The sequence below is a fragment of the Chelmon rostratus genome, chromosome 12 (genome assembly GCF_017976325.1).
Source record: "Chelmon rostratus isolate fCheRos1 chromosome 12, fCheRos1.pri, whole genome shotgun sequence".
Lineage (NCBI taxonomy): Eukaryota > Metazoa > Chordata > Actinopteri > Chaetodontiformes > Chaetodontidae > Chelmon > Chelmon rostratus.
In genome coordinates, this window is record NC_055669.1 from 8,588,758 (window position 1) to 8,608,618 (window position 19,861).

The 19,861-nt window shown below is 45.7% G+C and overlaps 1 protein-coding gene across 1 annotated transcript; it reads right to left on the bottom strand.

Moving 5' to 3' along the window:
• Nucleotides 1–1,490: 1,490 nt before the first annotated feature.
• On the bottom strand, nucleotides 1,491–16,809 carry LOC121615208 (BMP/retinoic acid-inducible neural-specific protein 3-like). Its single transcript, XM_041949461.1, has 8 exons — nucleotides 16,714–16,809; nucleotides 16,252–16,540; nucleotides 12,795–12,997; nucleotides 9,956–10,176; nucleotides 7,753–7,858; nucleotides 5,912–6,148; nucleotides 3,823–4,045; nucleotides 1,491–2,622 (listed from the first exon to the last, which is right to left on the bottom strand). The coding sequence occupies exons 2-8, from the start codon at nucleotides 16,506–16,508 to the stop codon at nucleotides 1,491–1,493; spliced, it is 2,379 nt and encodes a 792-aa protein (XP_041805395.1). The 5' UTR covers nucleotides 16,509–16,540; nucleotides 16,714–16,809.
• Nucleotides 16,810–19,861: the final 3,052 nt, after the last annotated feature.

Below are 19,861 nucleotides of genomic sequence, written 5' to 3' on the forward strand. Positions count from 1 at the left end.
CAAAACTTTTTTCAATTGCGAGCACAAGAAAAAAAGTTGTACTACAGGATTTTTAAAAGGATGTGACCGAACTAGCCAATACCAGAGTACTGTGATGTCTGATCGGCCAGTAAAAGGCATGCGTTGCAGCCTGGAGACAACACCGCTGGTCAACAACACTGTAAAACCAATCTTTAAAATAAAGGGCAGCCTATGGAAGATGCTAAAACCTGTAATGAAACCAACACCCCGAGCACAATTCTAAGCGCTGCCAATCTATTTTGTGCCGCATAAACTGATGAAGCTAATTTTTAATCTTGTCACATTCGTTCTGAACGATGGCATCAATGCAGATTGTGTCTGGCTTTAATCTCAGGAGGAATCTCATGTCCGGTGAATCTTGATGAAGCTACGTCTTTGCAACAGGCTCTTCAGATGCTAGTCTAATAAAAGCCGCCCCATGCTGCTAGCCTGCGGCTCCACTGTTGACAGCCCTTGGCGGATTAAAGCTGATTTCCCCTTTGGTCAGAGTCACTCTTGTGAGGGTCCAACTCGTTCCGGCGCCGGGCGAGAGTACTATCCTTGTCACTGATACCTAGCTTACTGTTGTTTGATGCTGGGCATGTCTCTGCGGCGCCCCAGCTCATCTATCACAGTAACTGTGAATGGCGGACGGGGACGGCGGGGGAACAGGGGAAGGCTGCTCCGACCCTCCCTTCTCTCGCTATGTACTTAGTAATCTGTGCCAAGGCTGTTCCCTCAATGGAGAATGGAGACCTTGTGTTCTGGGTCTCCAGATGGGCAAAAACAACACAGCACACACCACTACGACTCTGCAGTGAGATAACTAGGAAGGCTACGAGAATGTTTTGTAGCCTGCTAACATTTTATGTAAAAATGATCAAAATGTAACATGAATAAAGTATTACACACCCTGACCTGACATATTATTTTCTCAATCAGCTTCTTATGAGTGATGGGCTCGTGCATGAGCAGAATACTTTCTGCCAAGGTTGGAACAAATTTGGAGATTCTGGTGTTTGTGTTTTGGTGATTGCTTTTCGTCGGCGAGGTTAAATGTGTCACGCATTTCCACGCGCCAATCAGTTTAGCAACATTTGAATCAAAACATGATGACAGGTGTCGGATTGTCTGCTTGCCTTGGCTGGCCGCTGTTAAATCTGATCAAACCACACCCACGCAGTCCTGATGAATGACGACTGTGGGTGTTTTGTTCCTCAACCTTTGATTCTCTGATTACTGCTTGTTCATTCACAAATGTTTCATATTACAGTGAAATACTTAAGATTTGAAAACACGTTTTTAGGGGCTTTAATCCATAAAACTTCACTGGAATGCTAAAAACATCAAATTTAATTGCACATAGTGTACTGTATGTACAACAAAGCCTTGAACAACAAACCACGCACTTGACACAAATGGATCCAGCTGACAAAGGATACAGGCCTGTCTGTGGCAAGGAAATAGTACAAAACATCAAATAGTTGCCTTTAACTGCACAGTTTATTTGCCTCGTACTCCACGTAGTTTGGTTGTCTGGCACTGAAAGCTTGCAGGGCAGTGAGTATCCTGGTCACGTCTGCACTGGACAGTTTGAGTCTGTGGCGGAGCAGACAGGCGAACAGATCCACGTGTGGGGCCCCTGGAGGCGAGAGACGGTTAACCCTGTAGCGCAGCTCCACCAGCTGCAGCAGGGCAGAGTCTTGCGATCCCTGAGTGTACGGGTAGTCTATCTGCAGAATCAGGTCCTGGATCGCCTCTGGGTCAAAGTGCACGCTGTATCCGAACAGCTGCATGCTGTTCACTTTCATGTAGCCGATGTTGTTAGACGGCTCCGTTGCCTCCAGTGGCTCATAGTACATCGTCATGTTCTTGTTCCCTCCTGCCACTCCAGAGTCCCTGATACGACTCCTCAGGTAGAAATGAACCGTCTCAAAAAAGCTCTTCCATCTGTTTCCAAGAGTCAGTGTCCAATTAAAGCAGTCCAAGGGGATATCCAGCTTGGTCCGCTCCCAGTCAGGGTATCCGTGCTGACCTATAGGCATGGTCCAGCTCTCTGAGTGGCTGCCCCCGAACGGATTCACAAACAGCGACAACGCCGGCTCCAGAGTGCTGTTTCTGGTGAGGCAAAACTGCAGGGCGAGTCCAAGGAGCATATGAACACGGTTGGACTTCACCCGGTTGCTCTTGAGGGTGAGCAGCATTCTTTTCCTCCAGGACGGGTCAAACCAAGTGTTAACGCGCACGTCATTGCTCACAAACACAGCATGCAGAGCGATGCGTGGGTCTCGCCGCTGGAGCAGGTAGCGCAGCTCCAGATCCTGCAGGTCCCGGTCACTCTCCAAGCCCAGGTAGGGGTCCGTGGGGTCGGGCACGGCGGGCCGGCAGGCTCCCTGGGTCAGGGTGAAGCCGGGGTTGCAGCTGGAGCATCGTGTCCGGTTCTCCGTGGAACAGGATGCACAGCGGGGGCCGTCGCCCACGGAGCAGGGAATGAGGCCCTGGCAAGGCGGATGGTTAAAGGGGCAGGAGCAGCTGCGGCTCTCGTCACTGTAAACACCAACCTGGTTGTTCTCACTGCAGTATAAGATGGAGAGGGCGTAGCTCGACCAGAAGTTCAGAGGCCTGAGGAAGAGGTGACAGTTGTGATAAACACTTCAGGCTTAGAGATACTACGCTGCTGTGCTGGCTTTTATAGGATATCTAATTCATATTTGTCAAGACGAGTCTTTTTCATGTTTTTGTGATTCATGCAATGAAGGAAATGTTTTGCCAAAGAAGATTAATCCTGCCTTTCACAAAAAAAAAAAAAGTGTTGTTTTGATGTGAAACGAAAACAATTTTAGCCAAGCTCTGACTCAGATGGAGTTTCAGAAGCAAAATCAGATCAAAATGAATATTTTAATCCATTGAATTCCCCTTCCTGGTGCAGATGGGTGGTGATGACACACACAGACTCACACACACACACACAAACAGATGCACATACCAATGCATCCATCCATCTTAATGTCTTGTAACTCCATAAAGTTTATACAACGTTTTATAGTGGACGCAGCACAATAAAAATGCTAATACAATTTCAATGTAAAAAGCAAATAAATAAGATACAAATATTCTGTTTCGCAGGGACACACCAAAAACCCGACTTTCCCGGTGACCCTAAACCACCATTGAATTCTTTTCTGTGTGAGCAGAAGGGGTGTGATAAAGAGGTGTAATTGGATTGTGGACTGAGGAGGCAGTGCCTGCATTTGACTAGTGAGCTGATGGATTGTGTCATTTAGTTAATTTCCCTGCCAGAAATAGCTATCAACATGGAGTGTTCATGAGAGAGGCATAAATCTGGGCCAAATTATGACCGAGGCTCTGATAGGCTGCTGAAATTGAGTGTCCAGGTGGGAGCGCTGCTGAAACAGCAGCTGGAACAGTAAAAAATACAGGGATAGATACTATCGACAGCCCACAGCAGCTTACATGACTTCCTGATCCTGGTAAAATAAACAGATTGTCATGTGAGCAGTTTTAAGATGGACTGATTGTGGTGCAGTTCTATCCTGCAGACGTCTGTTTGGCCGACAGCGATCCGGTTTGTCTTTCCCCCGCTTTAACAGAAGAAGCAGCTTTGCTCCTGTCAGCACTTTTCACCTCACTCCACCACCACTTTTCCTCAAGTGCCTTCTAATAAGTGCCGTCTCGCTCCGCCGCTTTCTCCCGACGCCTGGCGCATAAATCATTTTCATAATTATAAGTTTTGGGGAGCACCTTGGGTTAACTGGCTGCAGCATAAATATTCCCCTCTCTTGTTCCCGATCGGCCTCTTACCTCGGCCTCTGCAGGACTATTTTGGGCTGTTTCCGGCACCTCTTGCTGAGGCTGAAGAGCTTGTTAGCGGTGCGGCGAGCTTTGGTGAAAAGCTGGTCGCTACTGGCCTCCAGCTGCCTGTAGCGCTGGGGCAAGCTGGCATCGGTCCTCCACAAGTGTTCCACGACAGATGTGTTTACAGCGTAATGGGTTGGCAGTTTCCCAACGAAGCTTTGGAACTCCTCTGGTAGGAAAGAGAACATGAATAAGTAAACTCTGCCTGCGGCTATCAGCCACGGGGTAACAATTTAAAAAACAACAGCAACTGTCTTCTCCCCACTGTTTGTCCCAGAAAAGCAAACAGCTCAAGAGGAGAAATAACAGCTGAAACATGCCAAGAAAGCATGTTTTGCTATTTTGATGTTCTTCGGAGGGAAGTTTCCTCGTCTCATCAGCATGTCAGAGAACAAAATCCTGTCATATTTAGTTTCTGTGAATAGATTCTCTATTAATATATATAAAGTGTTGTCAACAAACAGGACAGTGCACCTTCAAAGCAACTAGTCCTTAATAAGGCTTGAGAGACGCTGAAAGCATAATTGCTGCCTGAACAATGTGAAAGTAAGTCCGGTTCAACCGCAACCGTAATCACTCATGTCAAGCGTGACAAAAAAGTGACGTGTCTCTGAGAGGTTACCTGGCTTGCAGGAGGAAACTTTTTCATCCGTGGCACATTTGCAATTGTCGTCTCAGAAGCACAAACATATTTGCACGTAAGTGCACACGTGACAGCGTGCACACAGTCACTCACTGTCAAAAGTGTTATAAATATAGAAACAGGCTTCATTTAAAATACCAATATAGACACAAACCTGAACCCCGCCCCTGGGTATCAACACCACAGGAGCCTGTGTCAAAGGTGCGCCATTGCCCGGTGCTTTGTGTCATTGCTGGTTCAGTTATTTGCATTGTTGCCCCTTTTAAGTGCAAAGAGCTGAGGCAAATTGCAATAGGAGCCATGAATGAGGAAGCGTGCCCTTACACACCAGGTCTGCCAGTCAACGTCAATCAATGAAAGAGCCCCACAGTGGTACAGTTACAGTCGCCCACCAATCATGAGAAGCTCCGTGGTGCTTCAGCTGCAGTAGTAAGGTCATCGCATTAAAGCAATAGGTCAGCATTCTGCCATTATGTTTTCATATCCTTAGTTTATCTCATCTTCTTTGTATTGTTTGGTGTGTCTTGGTCTACCTTTTTACTTGGATAAAATGCGGAGGTATCCTTTTCCATTATGAGAACTTAACATTATTGGCATTGTTTCAATCACTGATATTGCTTGGTTTGACATTTTGGTAAACAATTTGCTTTCCTGCTGAAGGTTAGATGAGAAACTGATACCACTCTCATGTCTGCACGGTAAATAAAAAGCTAGATAAAGACTGGAACCAGGGGGGAACAGCTAGCCTGGCTCTGTCCAAAGGAGACAAAACCCACCTCTAAAGCTCACTATTGAAGCGTTGTATCTCATTTCTTGTGTTTCCTGTGTTTCTGTTCAGACTATTTTTACACTTGGGTTTTTGTATAGATTAAACAAACAAGATGTCACATGTTTGACATTTACAGTCGAGATATATGAGAGCTTGTCAGGTTCTCATCTTACTCTTGGTAAGTAGGAAACAAGTGTATTTCCTAAAATGTCAAACTATGCCTTTAATTACACCGTTTTTATTTGGCTCTTCAAGTCACTTTGGTGCTGACAGATGGACTTTTTAAAAGGTGTGTGTGTTTTCATACACTGCAGCCCTGAGCACCTAGTGAGCATCAGAACCATCATCTGATTTGACACAATGACTGACAGCTCTCTTGATTCAGTGTCTGGCAGTGTTTGACAGCCAAGAATGCATTTAGAACAAAATCTTTTTTTAATGTTAGTTCTTAAATCCAAGCGTATTATCCTTTACAGTAAAAACAATCTGTTTCCTGAAGTCCTGAATTCTGAGAAAGATTTTAAAAGCCGATGTTCCACCTGCGGATTTTTGAAAGAACCATTCACGCTGACATTTTCAAATCCCATTCTGGAGGTCACAGCGAATTAAAATCCTTGACTCACCGGATTCCTCAAACTCCTGGTTGGTCAGCCTCCAGGCGTCTCTGATGCGCAGCAGGTTGTTTTCCAGAGTGTCCAGGTCAGAGTGAGGACAGTTACACTGGGGGAAGTCCACGCTGCACTCGCACCAGCAGTCGCTGTTCTGGCACACAAACTGACCTTCAGATTTACAGCCGATGTAGTTCAGAGCTGCCTGAATGAAGCGGCTCTGCAAGTAGCCTGGTAGGATGACCTGCAGCCCTGCGGAGGGAGAAAGACGACATGAGGACGGGCTGAGGTCACATAAAGAATAAATTATTACACTTGAGTTACAAACATGTTACAGGATAAGGTCGGCAATATTCTATATTGTTCGTATCATCAGCGAAAGCCATGACAAGACCAAAGCCGACAATAGAATGAACTTAATAACTAACTAACTATAGCCTAACATCCCTCTTCCCCCCACCACAGACCACCACTGAAAACCATTTAAACCAAATAAAAGAGCCACACTGTTGCCCTGGGAGACATGTTCTGGCAGGACCACGACCACACACAGACTGTTGTTTATTTTGACTCCCTCACACACTGTCCCGCTGCTGTAAATACTTACAAATGAACCACATTTGTTTTAATCCACAGTTGAAGATAGTCCCCCCCCCCAAATGTCCTATTTGCTCCTGTTTGATTAATGTTGGCTTAAGAGCACAGTGTCCACGGTTCCAGACATTTCTAAGCTTTCTGTAAAAAAAAAGATTTTAAAGACTAATGTCTTTAGTAGTGGACAGTGGGCTTCGGGCTGAGTGCCTCGGGTTAGGGAAGTCAGAGAGGCTCGAGAAAAGCTCTCATACATTTTTGGTTTTGTTTGTTTTATGGGATTTCTTGAGAACACTCCTGTAAACCTATAGTTTGACATTTTGTGAAGCACGCTCATCACTTTAGTTAGAAGAGAAGATCGACACCACTTTTGCATCTTAGTTTAACTCATCAAAAAGAATCAGAGACAGGCTAGCCTGGCTCTGTCCAAAGGCTGCAAAGTCTGCCAACCACCAACTCCACCCCTCACTGACTAACACGTTATGTCTCATGTTATCAGTTGCTGTTGTAGTTGCTTCCTCCTGTTTTCAGCCTTTGTGCTAAGCTACAGCTGCTGGCTGCAGCCTTGTATTAACAGGTTCTCCTCACCAGAAAAATGGTAACGTAGGTTTACTGTGCAAGCAGGTGATTGCGACTCATATGTACGTTTATTGGGTTCAAAAGAGGAAGTCAGGTGACGTAGTAAAAACAGCAAGAAAGTCTGCCTATAGGGGGAAAGTGGGGTGGATGGATGGGTCAGAAAAGCACAGGGCTGTTTGTAAAACCACAACTCAGTGTTGACTGATTTGAACTTGCATCCTCCTTAAGTCACATCACGTACACGTAACAGTAACATTCTCATTTTGATCCATGTTTTTTTCCTAAAACTAACCAACTACACAAACTGCAGCTGTTTCACAACGTTAATGACGTGAGGATGAAGGTCCGGTACGACGAGGTCCCGGCCTTTCGCTGGTACTCTCCATCGGTGATACACTGTGTGTTGTTTTGGGAATGATTGGCAATCAGCCTATTCAGACGTTTAGGTGTGAGGACGTGTTGAACTGCAGACACGAGAGCGGTATCAGCCGTCTCATCTAACTCTAGCTGCAAGGAAGTTTTCCAAAATATCAAATTATCCTTTAAATACCAACCCCAAAAAAAGAAATCCAATTTTCTACAAATCTTTGTCAACCTTTTCATGAACATTCAGTGATATTAAAAAAGGATTTGTCATGTTAAATGCTGCAGTGCGAGACCACCCCACACTAACGAGCAGAGTTTACCTTGTAGTTGGACCTTGTTTTCCGGACTGTGAACCAGTACGGAGCTGACCGTGTCCAGATTGTCGTAGTTGCTGCATCCGAGGGGCCCAGTTCTGGTTTCCGTCACCTGTGAGCATATCGAAAGAACGTTTCATTATTTCTGTCTGACGGAGAGACGGCTCGCTGTGACACAGCTATGCCAGTTGTGCCGTCTCTTGAGTTTGGATGTCCCCCCTTTAAAATACAGACAACAGGACAGGGGATCATCTCAGTGTAGTACGACAGTCAGCAGTCACGTCACTTTGACATGAACTGGATGTATTGACTCATTTTATTGTTGCTGTTGTTTACTTGTGTGTTTTCAAAAAAAAAAAAGGTCAAAAGAAGATAAAAAGCTTTATCAAAGACATTTTATGCCTCAAATGAATTTTGAATGCAATGAATCACTGTGGAGTAATATTGAAAAGGTCTTCAATAAGAAAGCTTTCTCTCCTCAGACAGAATAATTTGTTCAGATCTGAGAGAAGAAATCAACTTCCCTCTGACTGGAAAACTTTAAGCCGATCCACTTCTCTGCTCAAATGATTTCGAACTGTAATTAATCTTGACATTTAAATTAGAAATTCTGACACACCGAAACACAAAAACACATAACTTACTGCGTATTAGCATATGTTTATGCTCAGAATCCTTCCTATTTCGCACTGAATCTCCACCACCATATGCGATTTTAATGAATGGCCATGCTATCACAGGTGCTGCTTTACATAACTCATAAGATGTAGTATTCATCTCCCTCAGCTCGTTCTCTTTCTCTCGCTCTGATCCTCAATCTGCCAGAACTCCACACACACTGCAAAGTGGCAAATGAATGGAAGTCAGCCTGGCTGGAAATTAATGGAATGATATGTCTAATCCATCAGGCTGATGCATAACCATAGGAACACGTTCTCAGTTTTGGGGGGGCACTTGTCTTCATCAGTGGCTACTCACTTTAGCATCTACGTTTGCCCCCGGGCTGATTAATGCATACACTCTAATAGCCACTTCAGATGATAAAATGGATGATTGGTGTTTTATAGTACAGGACGCATGACTGCTGCCCTGTTCTGCTTCTTCACTCTCCTCTTTAAAGCTTTCTAGCGGGGGGGTGATACCTTAGAAACCTTGTATCTTGTAGTACTGTCTTCAGCTGCTTCAGCAGTCGGTCAGTTAGTCTATAATGGCCGGTTAGCGTTCAACCTCCTTATTGTAAAAGTCTGATACAAATCAAATCATCCCACTTCCTTCTGCACATGTGAGCTTTCTGAAGGGGGATAAAGGTGCGCCAGTCTTGCAGCACCTCTGCAGCAACAGCAGGTGAATTTCCGAGCGTCAGGCCAATTCTGCAAATAAGCATTTGTTCTTAATCCCACCTGATTAAAGAAGTTATGGAAATAAGTTCCTTGAGCTGGATTTAAAGGATTTGTTTGTGCACCTTCAAGTTGAGCTACCAAAGTGTTGTGAGTTTAAACCTGCATGTTGTGACAGAATCTACCACTGTACTTAAGTACACTTCTGAGGTACTTGTACTTGACTTGAGTATTTATATTTTATGCTGCTTAATACTTCTTCTTTCCTCTATCTGAGAGAAATATCGTATGTTTGTTGCACTATATTTATTTGATAAATATATGGTTAGTGGTTACTTTCCAGATTAAGTCTTATGACTATTGACTGTAAAATATGCATTATAGTTGCAGATGAAACTACCCCGCTGTATAAAAGCTGTTTAACTTAACTCCACCTCAACCAAGTACATACAGTACAACAACATAAACAGCACTGCTCACGCCAACACAATTAAACAGATTCAATAAGAGAATAATATAAGAGTAACTGAACACCACACTGAAAAACTGTGTTTTTCTGCCTCTCCGGTTGAAGTTTCAAGTCTGTTGTACCTGTAACCACACCCAGCAGCTGACACAACTGGGAGTACTCTTCTACATCACCTCAGCGAGGCGAGAAGATTAACCACCATAATGACGTAAATGATGATCTGGATACTTCCTCCATCACTGATCTGAGTCTCACAGTAAACACAATTAATCTATGAATGTTGCAGAATTATGCAGGCCTGTATGTACACACTAAAAATCACTGGGGTAGCATAGCAGCAACAATGGGTTAACTTCAACCAGCACCCGCTGCTGTATTTACAGCTAGCCTGACTTCCACATACCCGTATGGCGGTGGATGCGATCTGGAGGTGGTGCAGCCTGCGCAGGGTGCTCTCCCTGTCGGTGAAGTAGGACGCAGCAAGCTGGTGGAGGGCCTCAAGGGTCACTGTCCCCGTAGCGTTTGAGCTGCCGCTGCCGCTGCTACGGCCGCCCTCGCCCCCCGAGGGCGAAGACTCCTGGCTGAGCTTCCTCTTGTCCACGAATATCGTCAGTGCCTCCTCCCCTGGTGACAGTCAGGCAGAGGGAACGAGAGCTTCATTAGCTCTGACAGAGCAGCACTAATCACCTTTCATTAGTATCTTTTCAGATCGGAGAGAAAAGCGCAGCAGTGATTAAGTGCTGTGGGGGAACTGATGGTTTGAATGATTGGAGGAAAAGGCACAGACAAGGTCTCTGCATCTATTAAAAATCCTCGGGGACGGAAAGATTATTCAAGATCATTGATCGAGTTCCCTTAATTATTTCAATTATGTTTAATTACACTGCACAACAAAATAAGTACATTCAAAACAAAGCAGATCTCAGGTCAGCACTGCTTCTCCGGCAGACAACTATGCTCTACACTTGGAAACATCTCTAACAATTATTCCATAACTAATACCCCCACAGACTCACGGAGTCTTTTCCCACATTATGTTTGACAGCTGTACAGTAAGCTGTCGGAGTAAAATCCTAACCTTGAAAACTTTCACTTTTTTTTTTTTGCTGTTGTTTCTGACTTTCTCTCTGACTTCTGCATCCACAGCCGCTCCTTTTGCAACACCTCCCACATTCCTCAGCACAATGTTCAACGGGTGCTCCAGAGAAACTGTGTGAAATTGCTACATTCAGCTGTGGGTTATTACATTTGCAGGCGAAAGCAAAAGCATAGTGTCCACACTGTGACCTACATAACTAACAGGTCATTAAATAAGCCTGGGTCTTTTTCATGAAAGGCTCAGTTACCAGGGAAATCCAGCCAGTGCGCGAGGCTTCAGCCAACATTTCGAAGCGCGGGGTGTGTTCGCAGTAGGTGCTCTTTAGCAAACATTAACAACATTAAATCCTCCCTTAACTTCAACAGCATGTCAAGGCCATTTTGTCAATACACGTCTCATTGGCCCTTTTCCCAAACTGGTCCCTCGCCACTAGCACTTTGGGAGCGTCGCTCCATGCAAGGTGACATTTAGCTGTGACAGAGCCTCTGTGCCGTGCTGAGGAGATGGATATACAGTAAATACACAGGTAAACAGTATCATCCACCTCCAGACGTGTTCCAGTCGAAGAACGACCAATGCCTGAAATCTTCAGCTGTAATAAGCCGTCAATCAGCCAAAGATTTCTGTGTATTTTCATGTTTCCCTAAAGATGTGATTTAGTTTAATCTGAGAAACTTCTGCCTGAAGTGTCATATTGATCTTATTCAAAGCTTCCCAATTTGACAGGAAGAAAAAATATATAAGCCTTCAAGCCAATTTATTTCTGCTTACATCTATTTGCTAACTGGCACTAGCCAGATGGCTGGCCATTATTAAGGCACACGAGTTCTCCAGACTACATGATCAAATTGCCTTCCAAAACGACACAAGTGCTTTCAGATCTATCGCCTCTATTGGCAGGACGACATCGGCTGTCAGTGGCGTTTAAAACCGCTAAACGGGACCGTCACAGAAATGATTCATGTGGCTCTTATCTGACCTGCGACTGCTGCAGCTGTCGTTTGCTTCAAGGTTTAGGCACAAACCTGCCTGGCCAGGGTGAGGGAAAAAAACAATGTTGACTTTTGGTTTAACAAAAAAACCTCCAGCAAAGTGCAGTTTGTTTCCTGTGGCAGATCAGAAAATAGTCGTATGAGAAGTCATTCCGATCTCAATCGGCGGGGTGACACTGCCTGTGAGCGCCTTCGAAAGCTCTTACAAATGGTGCGTCCAAACATGATTCATAGATATGAGTGTTAAAAGAAAGCAGCCGTGTCAAAGTTATACACTCTGTGTGCGACCTCGACCTGCTCCCTATGAAGTTTGATGGCTTTACAACCAAGTCATGAAAAGGACTGAAGTCATAACTGTCACGGCTGCTGGATGACCTTGCCAAGCGAACTTAAACACAGGTCACATCAGGCGTTTGAGCATTTGCGTGCGACAGATATCTGCTTCAGTTGGAGCTAGTCTTAACACCTCTCTTCTCATCTTGCAAAAGCAGGAGATGAAGAGTTGTTCCAGGTGTTCCTCCTCTTATTAAAAATGTCTGTGTTCTGCTGAGTTCACTGACAGGGGACTTGATTGTACCTTTTGTCTTGATGGACTGCTGCCTGAGAGATTTTTGAACGCTGGTATGAAATGGTGAAACTATAAAGAAGTGCTTTGTCTTCAGTTCTGAGATAATTACAGCCAAACCGTATGTTTGCTGTCGATTTCTGGAAGCTTACTCTATTTGTGGGAATAAGATAAAAGTACGGCAAACATCAAAATTAATCCTGCGTTGCATCGCCAATCCTTGTTCTCAACAAAATCTACATTTGGATAGTTCCTTCAAATCTGTGTTATTTTCTTAGTGCAAACCCACACTTTCACTAATAAAGTGTAAGTAATTGTGTTCGATGCTGTTTTGATGGCCAAACAAAAATATTAAATCTATCACTGCTTTCTCTAATTTATTTCTTGCACACTAAACCACAGCGATTTAATTGTATTTGCGAGCCAAAAAACACTGATCCAGAGAAATTATTATATGCTTTGTTGTTTAGAAAGCAACAGACGGTAAAATTGGTGCCCCATGTGCTGAAAAAAAGAAAACAAAAAAAATCACATTAGAAGCTCTGTGAATTGGGCTTGCTTTGAAGCTCTGCATACTCTACTGTACCTCCCAGAGTGGCAGAGAGGAGGAGGTGGGTGCCATATTTCTTTATTAGACTCTCTGTAATCGTCTGGAGGGTTGGCCGCCGCCCCAGCTGGCGGATGGTGTGCATGAAGTCGGGGTCGAGAGGCAGAGCCAGGCCTCCGCTGCCACCAGGACCGTCCCGCTTCTCCACCGCCAGGCTGTTGACCTTCCATCGACCAAACTCCCTGGAGACGCCACAACACACACACACACACACACACACACACACACACACACACACACGCACAGAGACATTTGCTCACTTGGTTTAGGTGGTGCACCGGGCCCCAGGCGGCTCTTTAACAAGCAGCGCTGAAAGCAAAGGATTAGGCGAATGCTCGTTACGTACGGTGAGGCACGGACACTGTAAGCTGACCGCACACACGTGCACATGCATCATTAACACATGACGAAGCTGGAATGTTGCATCGCCTGAGGAGCCCTACATTTCAACCATTTGCTCACTTTCACCTTTCCATTTCAAATTCTCTGCTCACTTGCTGACTAGTTTTGCTGCACTCTTAATCGTAGCCATGGCTGCGGCAACTGCTGAGGACTCCGAGGTCACGTCCCTGTTATTTTCTTTCTGTACTTTTTTTTTTTTTAGCAATCTATTTGTTTTGTTTTTTCTTTCTGCAGCCTGAAATTGCTTTTAGACCTTTATGCTGGTAAATAAAAGTCACTTTTTTTCCCCATGTCTGTAATTTTCCTGGAAAATTTGCTGGAAAGAAAACAGGGAGCGTAGAAACAAACTTCTGGAATAGTTATTTCAGTTAGTTCTACGCAGCTGATTTTAAGAGGATTCGTTTCTTCCTGCAGAAAGTTGCATGAGTGCATCGATATCACACTCAAATCTTAACAGTAAAGATGAAGCTACCGCCAGAAGTTCATTAGCATTAGATTAGCAAACAACATATCACGTGTTGTTTACCAGAGGTACTGGTAGGCAGATTTTGTTGCCTTTGGACAGAGTCAAGCTTATTGCTAACTGGAACAGTATATACTCTAATGATCGGCATCACAACAATTGTATTTTCCTCCTTACGACAAATATGTGGACATAAAGTGTATTATTATTATGATATGGGCCTATGAGTCTGAAATAAGGCTAAAGTGAATTGAATTATAATTCCTACTTGTTCAAATTAGCTGAGCTGCTCCACAACATTTCCACGTACCACCTTTCAGCTGCAGAAGTAGGCTACCCCCTGGCTGGGAATCTGTTGTAGGGCTTGCTGTTGTGAACAAGCTCGTCGCAGCTTTAAATAACTCCTGCGCGGGTAAAACAGAGCTTATTGCAATGCAGCGCTGCAACTCCCACAGCAACAGAAAGATGAGAAACCAAAATAAAGGCCCACATCATCAGCTGCCATCATTTGTTAGCTCGTGCCCTTTGGACACAAGGCTCGCTGAACTCTAGCTATTCGCCAGCAGGCTGGGAGATGCTGCTGCTCCTCTCCCTCCCTCCACAGCATCGGTTCATGTCTACCTCTCCCACAGTGCTGCCGGCAGCTCTGTGCACCTCCCTCTCCTTCTTAGAGGCAATCAAATCACCGCCGTGAGAAAAAATGATCGGCAGCGAAATAATTGGGGAACCGGGACAGTGTGGAGTGTGTCATTACAGCCAATCATCATAACGAGGGGACAGGCTGAGTGTCCGTCCCTGGTGGACAGATGGGTGTTGTGGATCCAGCCCAGGGTTTCGCCCTCAGCGACTCCAGCAACATGCACATATTGCAGACAGAGGGGTGTTTGTTGCAGGAACATGCTTGGATAGCTAACATAAAGACTTGCTGTATGTACTGTATATAGCAATCAATAGTGATGAAAACAACTCTTAGGGGTGGAAACAATTACATAAGGAGCAAACGTAGGGAGCAGCTTAATCACATGCTGCATGACTGACAGCCACTTGATGGTTTTTCCGCTATTACAGAGGTCAGAGGAGCAGAATAGCACTTTAGGCCCCCGGGCTACTTAAGAGCACATAGAAAAATATGGAGCATCTGGAACTCTGTGGGGACTGTGTAAAATATAGTTATGACATATTTCTAAGAATAAATGGCTTCTGTGTCTCCACAGTTGTTTCTTTTCCTCGTATAATCTCATACAAGACATTGGATAATAGGTCAAAATAGGCAAAGGTAGCGAAAACTGGCTCATATTGACTCTCCTGTCGGCCATTATCTTGTTACAGCAGGATTTTTTTTTTTTTTTTTTTTTGTATCTCGGTTGGGTCTCATTTTGGACTCATCCTTAAAATCCCTAATCCTTAAAACCGCCATCGGGTAAGAAATGTGAGCAGGCAGCTTACAGGTTGCTGCTGCTTCAGGGTAAAAGACCCTCGGGTGGCGAGGTGTCAGCCAGCCAATACAGATGGTGGCCACCTTCGACAGTCCGAGCTGTCCGCCCCTTTGTCACTTTCAATGATTTTCACTGATTATGGAGGAGGCTTGGAAGAGAAGAAGCCTCAAGTCAGGGGGCTATCGGGACATTTATGCAGCAGGTCCATTGAAAAAGAAAATGCAGGTGTCTGTAAGAGATAAACACCACAGCCTAAAAGATCTCTGAGAGGAGATAATGGGCCTATTGATTTATAAACCTACAGATGCAGACCATAAAATATCTTTTCACTCTGGTAAACACTTGGCAATGTCCACCACAGGGATGAAGCATTGATAAGTCACCAAAATGCTAAATAAGACCCTAACAACTGTAGATACTGCAACAAAATCATGGACACAAAAATATTGTAGTATAAATACCAATATAGCTAATTCAGACCCATCTGATTTGGAACTTAAACAGAGGAAGACGTGTGACTGGTGCATCGATTGACATGTTGGATACAAACAGTTGCAACAAAGCAGGAACAATAAAAAAGCTTAAGAATATTTAGACAAAGGCAGCAGCAGCTGAGTGCAGCTCAGGGACACTGCAGGAAGTCAGTGAAAGGAAGCAACTGTCCACACGTTGCCATGGGATGAACTCCTGCTGCAGGGGTCACTTTGAAACACCAGCAATAACCGTTCATATCAAAAATCAAAGACTTATCAAATGTCAAACCCTGAACAGGGAGGATGCTCTCTTCATTTCCCTGATCAGCCAGAATACTTAAAGGCAGGAGCAAAGGGCTCACTTTGCATCACTACAGCAGTTCTTCAGATTTGCTCACCAGCTTTGCAACTAATTCAGTGCAGGTGCGATACCTGTGGGGGCCATCCTGAGAGGGTGCAGGTTTTCAATCCAAACACTACAGCAGCTGCTTTCCCTGATTAGTTCCTCTCTGGCTCAAAGTGCTCATCAGTGACATTATCCAGCGGCATGCTGCGTGAACCGAAAACCTGCGAGCACTCACAGCTCTGGAAGAGACATAATAAATGCATGCACCAGAACTACACATTCAGCAGAAGCACCCAGAGCTCTCCACCTGGCTCACCTGTAGATCTTGTATCTGGTGCTGAAGCCCTGCTGGTACCTCTCCGCAGCCTCCGTGAACTCCAGGGACTGGTGGAAGGGCCCTTTATCCGACAGCAGCCAGCCCAGGGAGACGGGGGCGCCGTCGCCTTGACCGGCTGCGGCTCCGGCTCCGGCGGCGGCCCTGGAGGTCCAGCAGCAGCAGCAGAGCCAGAGGCTGAGAGCAGCCCCCTCCCATAGCAGAGACAGCCGCTTATGACTGATCCTCTGATAGCTCATGCTTCACCCAGCGACACCTCATTCTCTCCGGACTGAGAGGAGGACAGACCGTGGCAATGTTACAGTTTCACACGTTTTAGGGATGAAAAAGTAGTGCGTCGCGCAGATTTGGAGGGCAGAAAGAATACATTTGCTCTTCAACTCGAGTTAAATAGACTAAAGCAATAATTAATGAAATATTTTACCACACTGAAAAGACACGTACCTGACTCTACAGTGAGGACCAAATGACGCGCTCCCAAGAATAAGTCTCTCCACTTCCACTTCAGCGATCCGGCCGAATTCACGAACTCGCGTCGAGCCCTTTTGTTCCGAGCGCTCCTCCAACTTGATCCCTGCTCTCGCCCAACTTTATTTCGCGAGGCGATCCCGCCGCGCCGGAGCATCCACCCGCTCCTCGGTGGGAAGTTGCAGCAGCGGACGCGCGGACACGGAGGAGTTCATTGTGAGGGTGCCCGCGCGCTCACGCGTACGTCCAGGGGTTGAGCGCAGAAGGTGCATTTCTCCATCCCGAGCGCGATCCCCTCTGTGGCACGGCTGCTTTTTCTTCTGGATTCTCACCAGTCGTTGCGTGTGAGCGGTGATATCCCCCCCTCTGCAGTGAGAGCCGCTGGATGAATGAGCGCCCGCCTCAACACAGAGAGCTTTTCTTCCCCCACCCTCTTTTTTTCCTCTTTTTTTAACGAGTGAGATAGCGGGAGGGCGAGCAAGTGCATCGCGATGAGGGTAATACATACAGTCCGAGTGGATTCAAGTTCTGAGGACAGCAGGGTGATGATGATGATGGTGGTGGTGCATCAGGGCTGCTTCCATCCTTCACCATTACCTCCACATAATTCATTACTTGCCATCACAGCCTGCCTCTCTCCGTGAATGGGCCACAGTCAAAGTGTTAAAAGGAGCTTGATAAGAGAGTAATTATCCCCCCAGCGTTGGTCTTTCTTTGCCCTGAGCCACAGCCTCAGAGCCTGCAGGACTACAGGCTATGATCACAAGCATGTGGCCGGATTTACCAATTATTAGAGGCCAGCGTGGTGATGTGACTCAACTTCAAGTGCACTCAACCTGCCACCTCTAGGCCTGAAGAAAACGGATGTCTCACAGCAAAAGGATGCTCTAATTTGCAATTACTCAAAAGAAACATTCGACCTGTAGCTTGTAAATGATAAACTTTTAATTGCTCGAAACATATTTGCGTGAATTCACCTTACTAATGGTGTATCTCAGAGAGTGACAGGCGGGACAGGTGTAGGAACAGATGCTGATGTGGATCCCGCCGCCCCTCATCCCCCTCCGCCTTCCTTGCAGCAACATCACAACTACTTGACAAGCAGTCTACAAATCTTTCAGACATGTGAAAGCTCAATGACGTTAGAGGAAAGTTAGCTGCCACAAACCTTCAAATTATGTTGGAGGAGGTAGCAGGGACGCAGCATTGTGTGTGTGTGTGTGTGTGTGTTCGGGGGTCGACAGGTACAGTAGATGAATCTCTAATTAGACTCACGTGTCTGCTCCTCGGGGGCTGCAACAATGAAAGAGGCTAAATTCCCCAGCCAGAAGTTGTTTGATGTTGGAGCAATTACACTTTCTGTTGCGAGTCCTTTGTCTCGTCTCTTTCAAGCCATCTTATCATCACGCTTGTCAATAAAAACCTGATTGACAAAGGCCTCCGTGTGTTAAATGGGCTGTGAGGAGAGTATCTGTTATCCATGCTGGGGTTGAATCGATAGCCTGCTTCCATTGATTCCCCTTTCCTTTAGTGTTATTTGGCCAGCACAACCTCAGGATGCCAGGGGACGTCCCCCCCCCCCTCCCTTTTTCAAGCTCAAATTAAGACAGCCAATTCAATAACGAGGGGTCACATCTTGAAAGCCTAAGCAGCTGTAGTCACCGTCGGCGCTGCTGACAGACGTCTGGACCATCTCAATCAACTGAAACACTTTTGAAATTGAAAGCACGGGGCAGTTTGTCTTGAAGTCTTCCTCCCCAGGTAGCTGACCTTGGCATTTGGGACATCTGTAATGATAAGAAACCCTGTGTTTGCTTGTGCAACAAAAGGAACGCATTATATATTCCAACTTGTAATTTGTGTGGAGAAAGGATAGGAGAAATGAAGGAGGCTAAATGAGCTTCTCCCTCCGGGCTGCAGACTGTTGTAGTCTCTTGAAATCTGGGTCTTTGTTGTCTGTGTGTGCTGTAATTGAAAAGTTCCAGCCCCCCAGTTTCTCTCTTCCTTCCACACTCCTTTGCTTCGCTCTCCCTCTCTCTATCCTACTTTCCAGTCCGACATCCCTAACTTCCCTTCCACCACCCCAACCAGCAGCCTCTCCTTTTCTCTTTCAGCGTCTTCGCTTCTTCTCTCTATTTGAATTCTCTGTCATCTCTGGTTTGACTCATTCTCCCCCACCCCCCTTCCCTCCCTCGCCCCTCCGCGCCCCCCCCCGCTGAGCTTCACGATTCTGATCACTTGTGCCCGAACCATCCGCTGAATCAACCTCTCCCAGCCGACAAGGAAAGGGTGGAGGAAGTCAGAATCATCCAGGAGGATGATGTGAGAGGGCTTGACGTGGCGGTGGTGTTAATGTGCCTGAACACATACGCCTCTGGCCCGGCAACATGCAATGTGCCAAAGTAATCACAAGTCAGGAATGACATTGTGATTTCCTCCCACATCAGGAAGCACCTTACGTGACATGAAGGCTTTGGCGTAAAGCAGGACGTTGTGTCTGTGACTGTGTGCATGTGACGCTTGGCAGCCGTTCTGTTGGAACCACATAAAAATGACTAATGTTGCTCAAGAGCTCCGGCTTCTCCCACAGAGTTCTGCTCACTTCTTTCTGTTTCAACTGATAACACGCTGTAGCGTCCCCGGGACTACCAATGTATTTTACTGAGTAATTGCTTCTTCTGCACCTTTAATGTGAGGGATTGAATTGTGGCTGATGAGCACAGTGTAGCACAGATCATGGCCACACTGTGTGCTGCGTGCCCATTGTTCTTTGAAAGTCTCTCCAAAATGGAAACTTGGCAGGAGGCGAATGCGAATGTGTGAACAAAATGGAACGGATGATGATGAGGTCTCAGCTTTGCTAATTCCATTTAACCCTGGAGTGAAGACCGAAACCTCTCTCGTGTGAGTAATTGGACAGGGATTGCAGAAAAGATGTTTGGAAACCAAACAGCGAGTGCCCCCACGCTTTTCATGTGTGTGTGAGGGGGCCGAGGCGCATTAGCAATCGTTTCAGAACATTGTACGTGGTCTCAGTGCTGAGATTTATTAAAATAACTGGTTTGATTAGCTTTCTCGTGCAGCCCTTTGTTTTTTAGGAAATCTGTGAGTGTGCAGCTCTCGC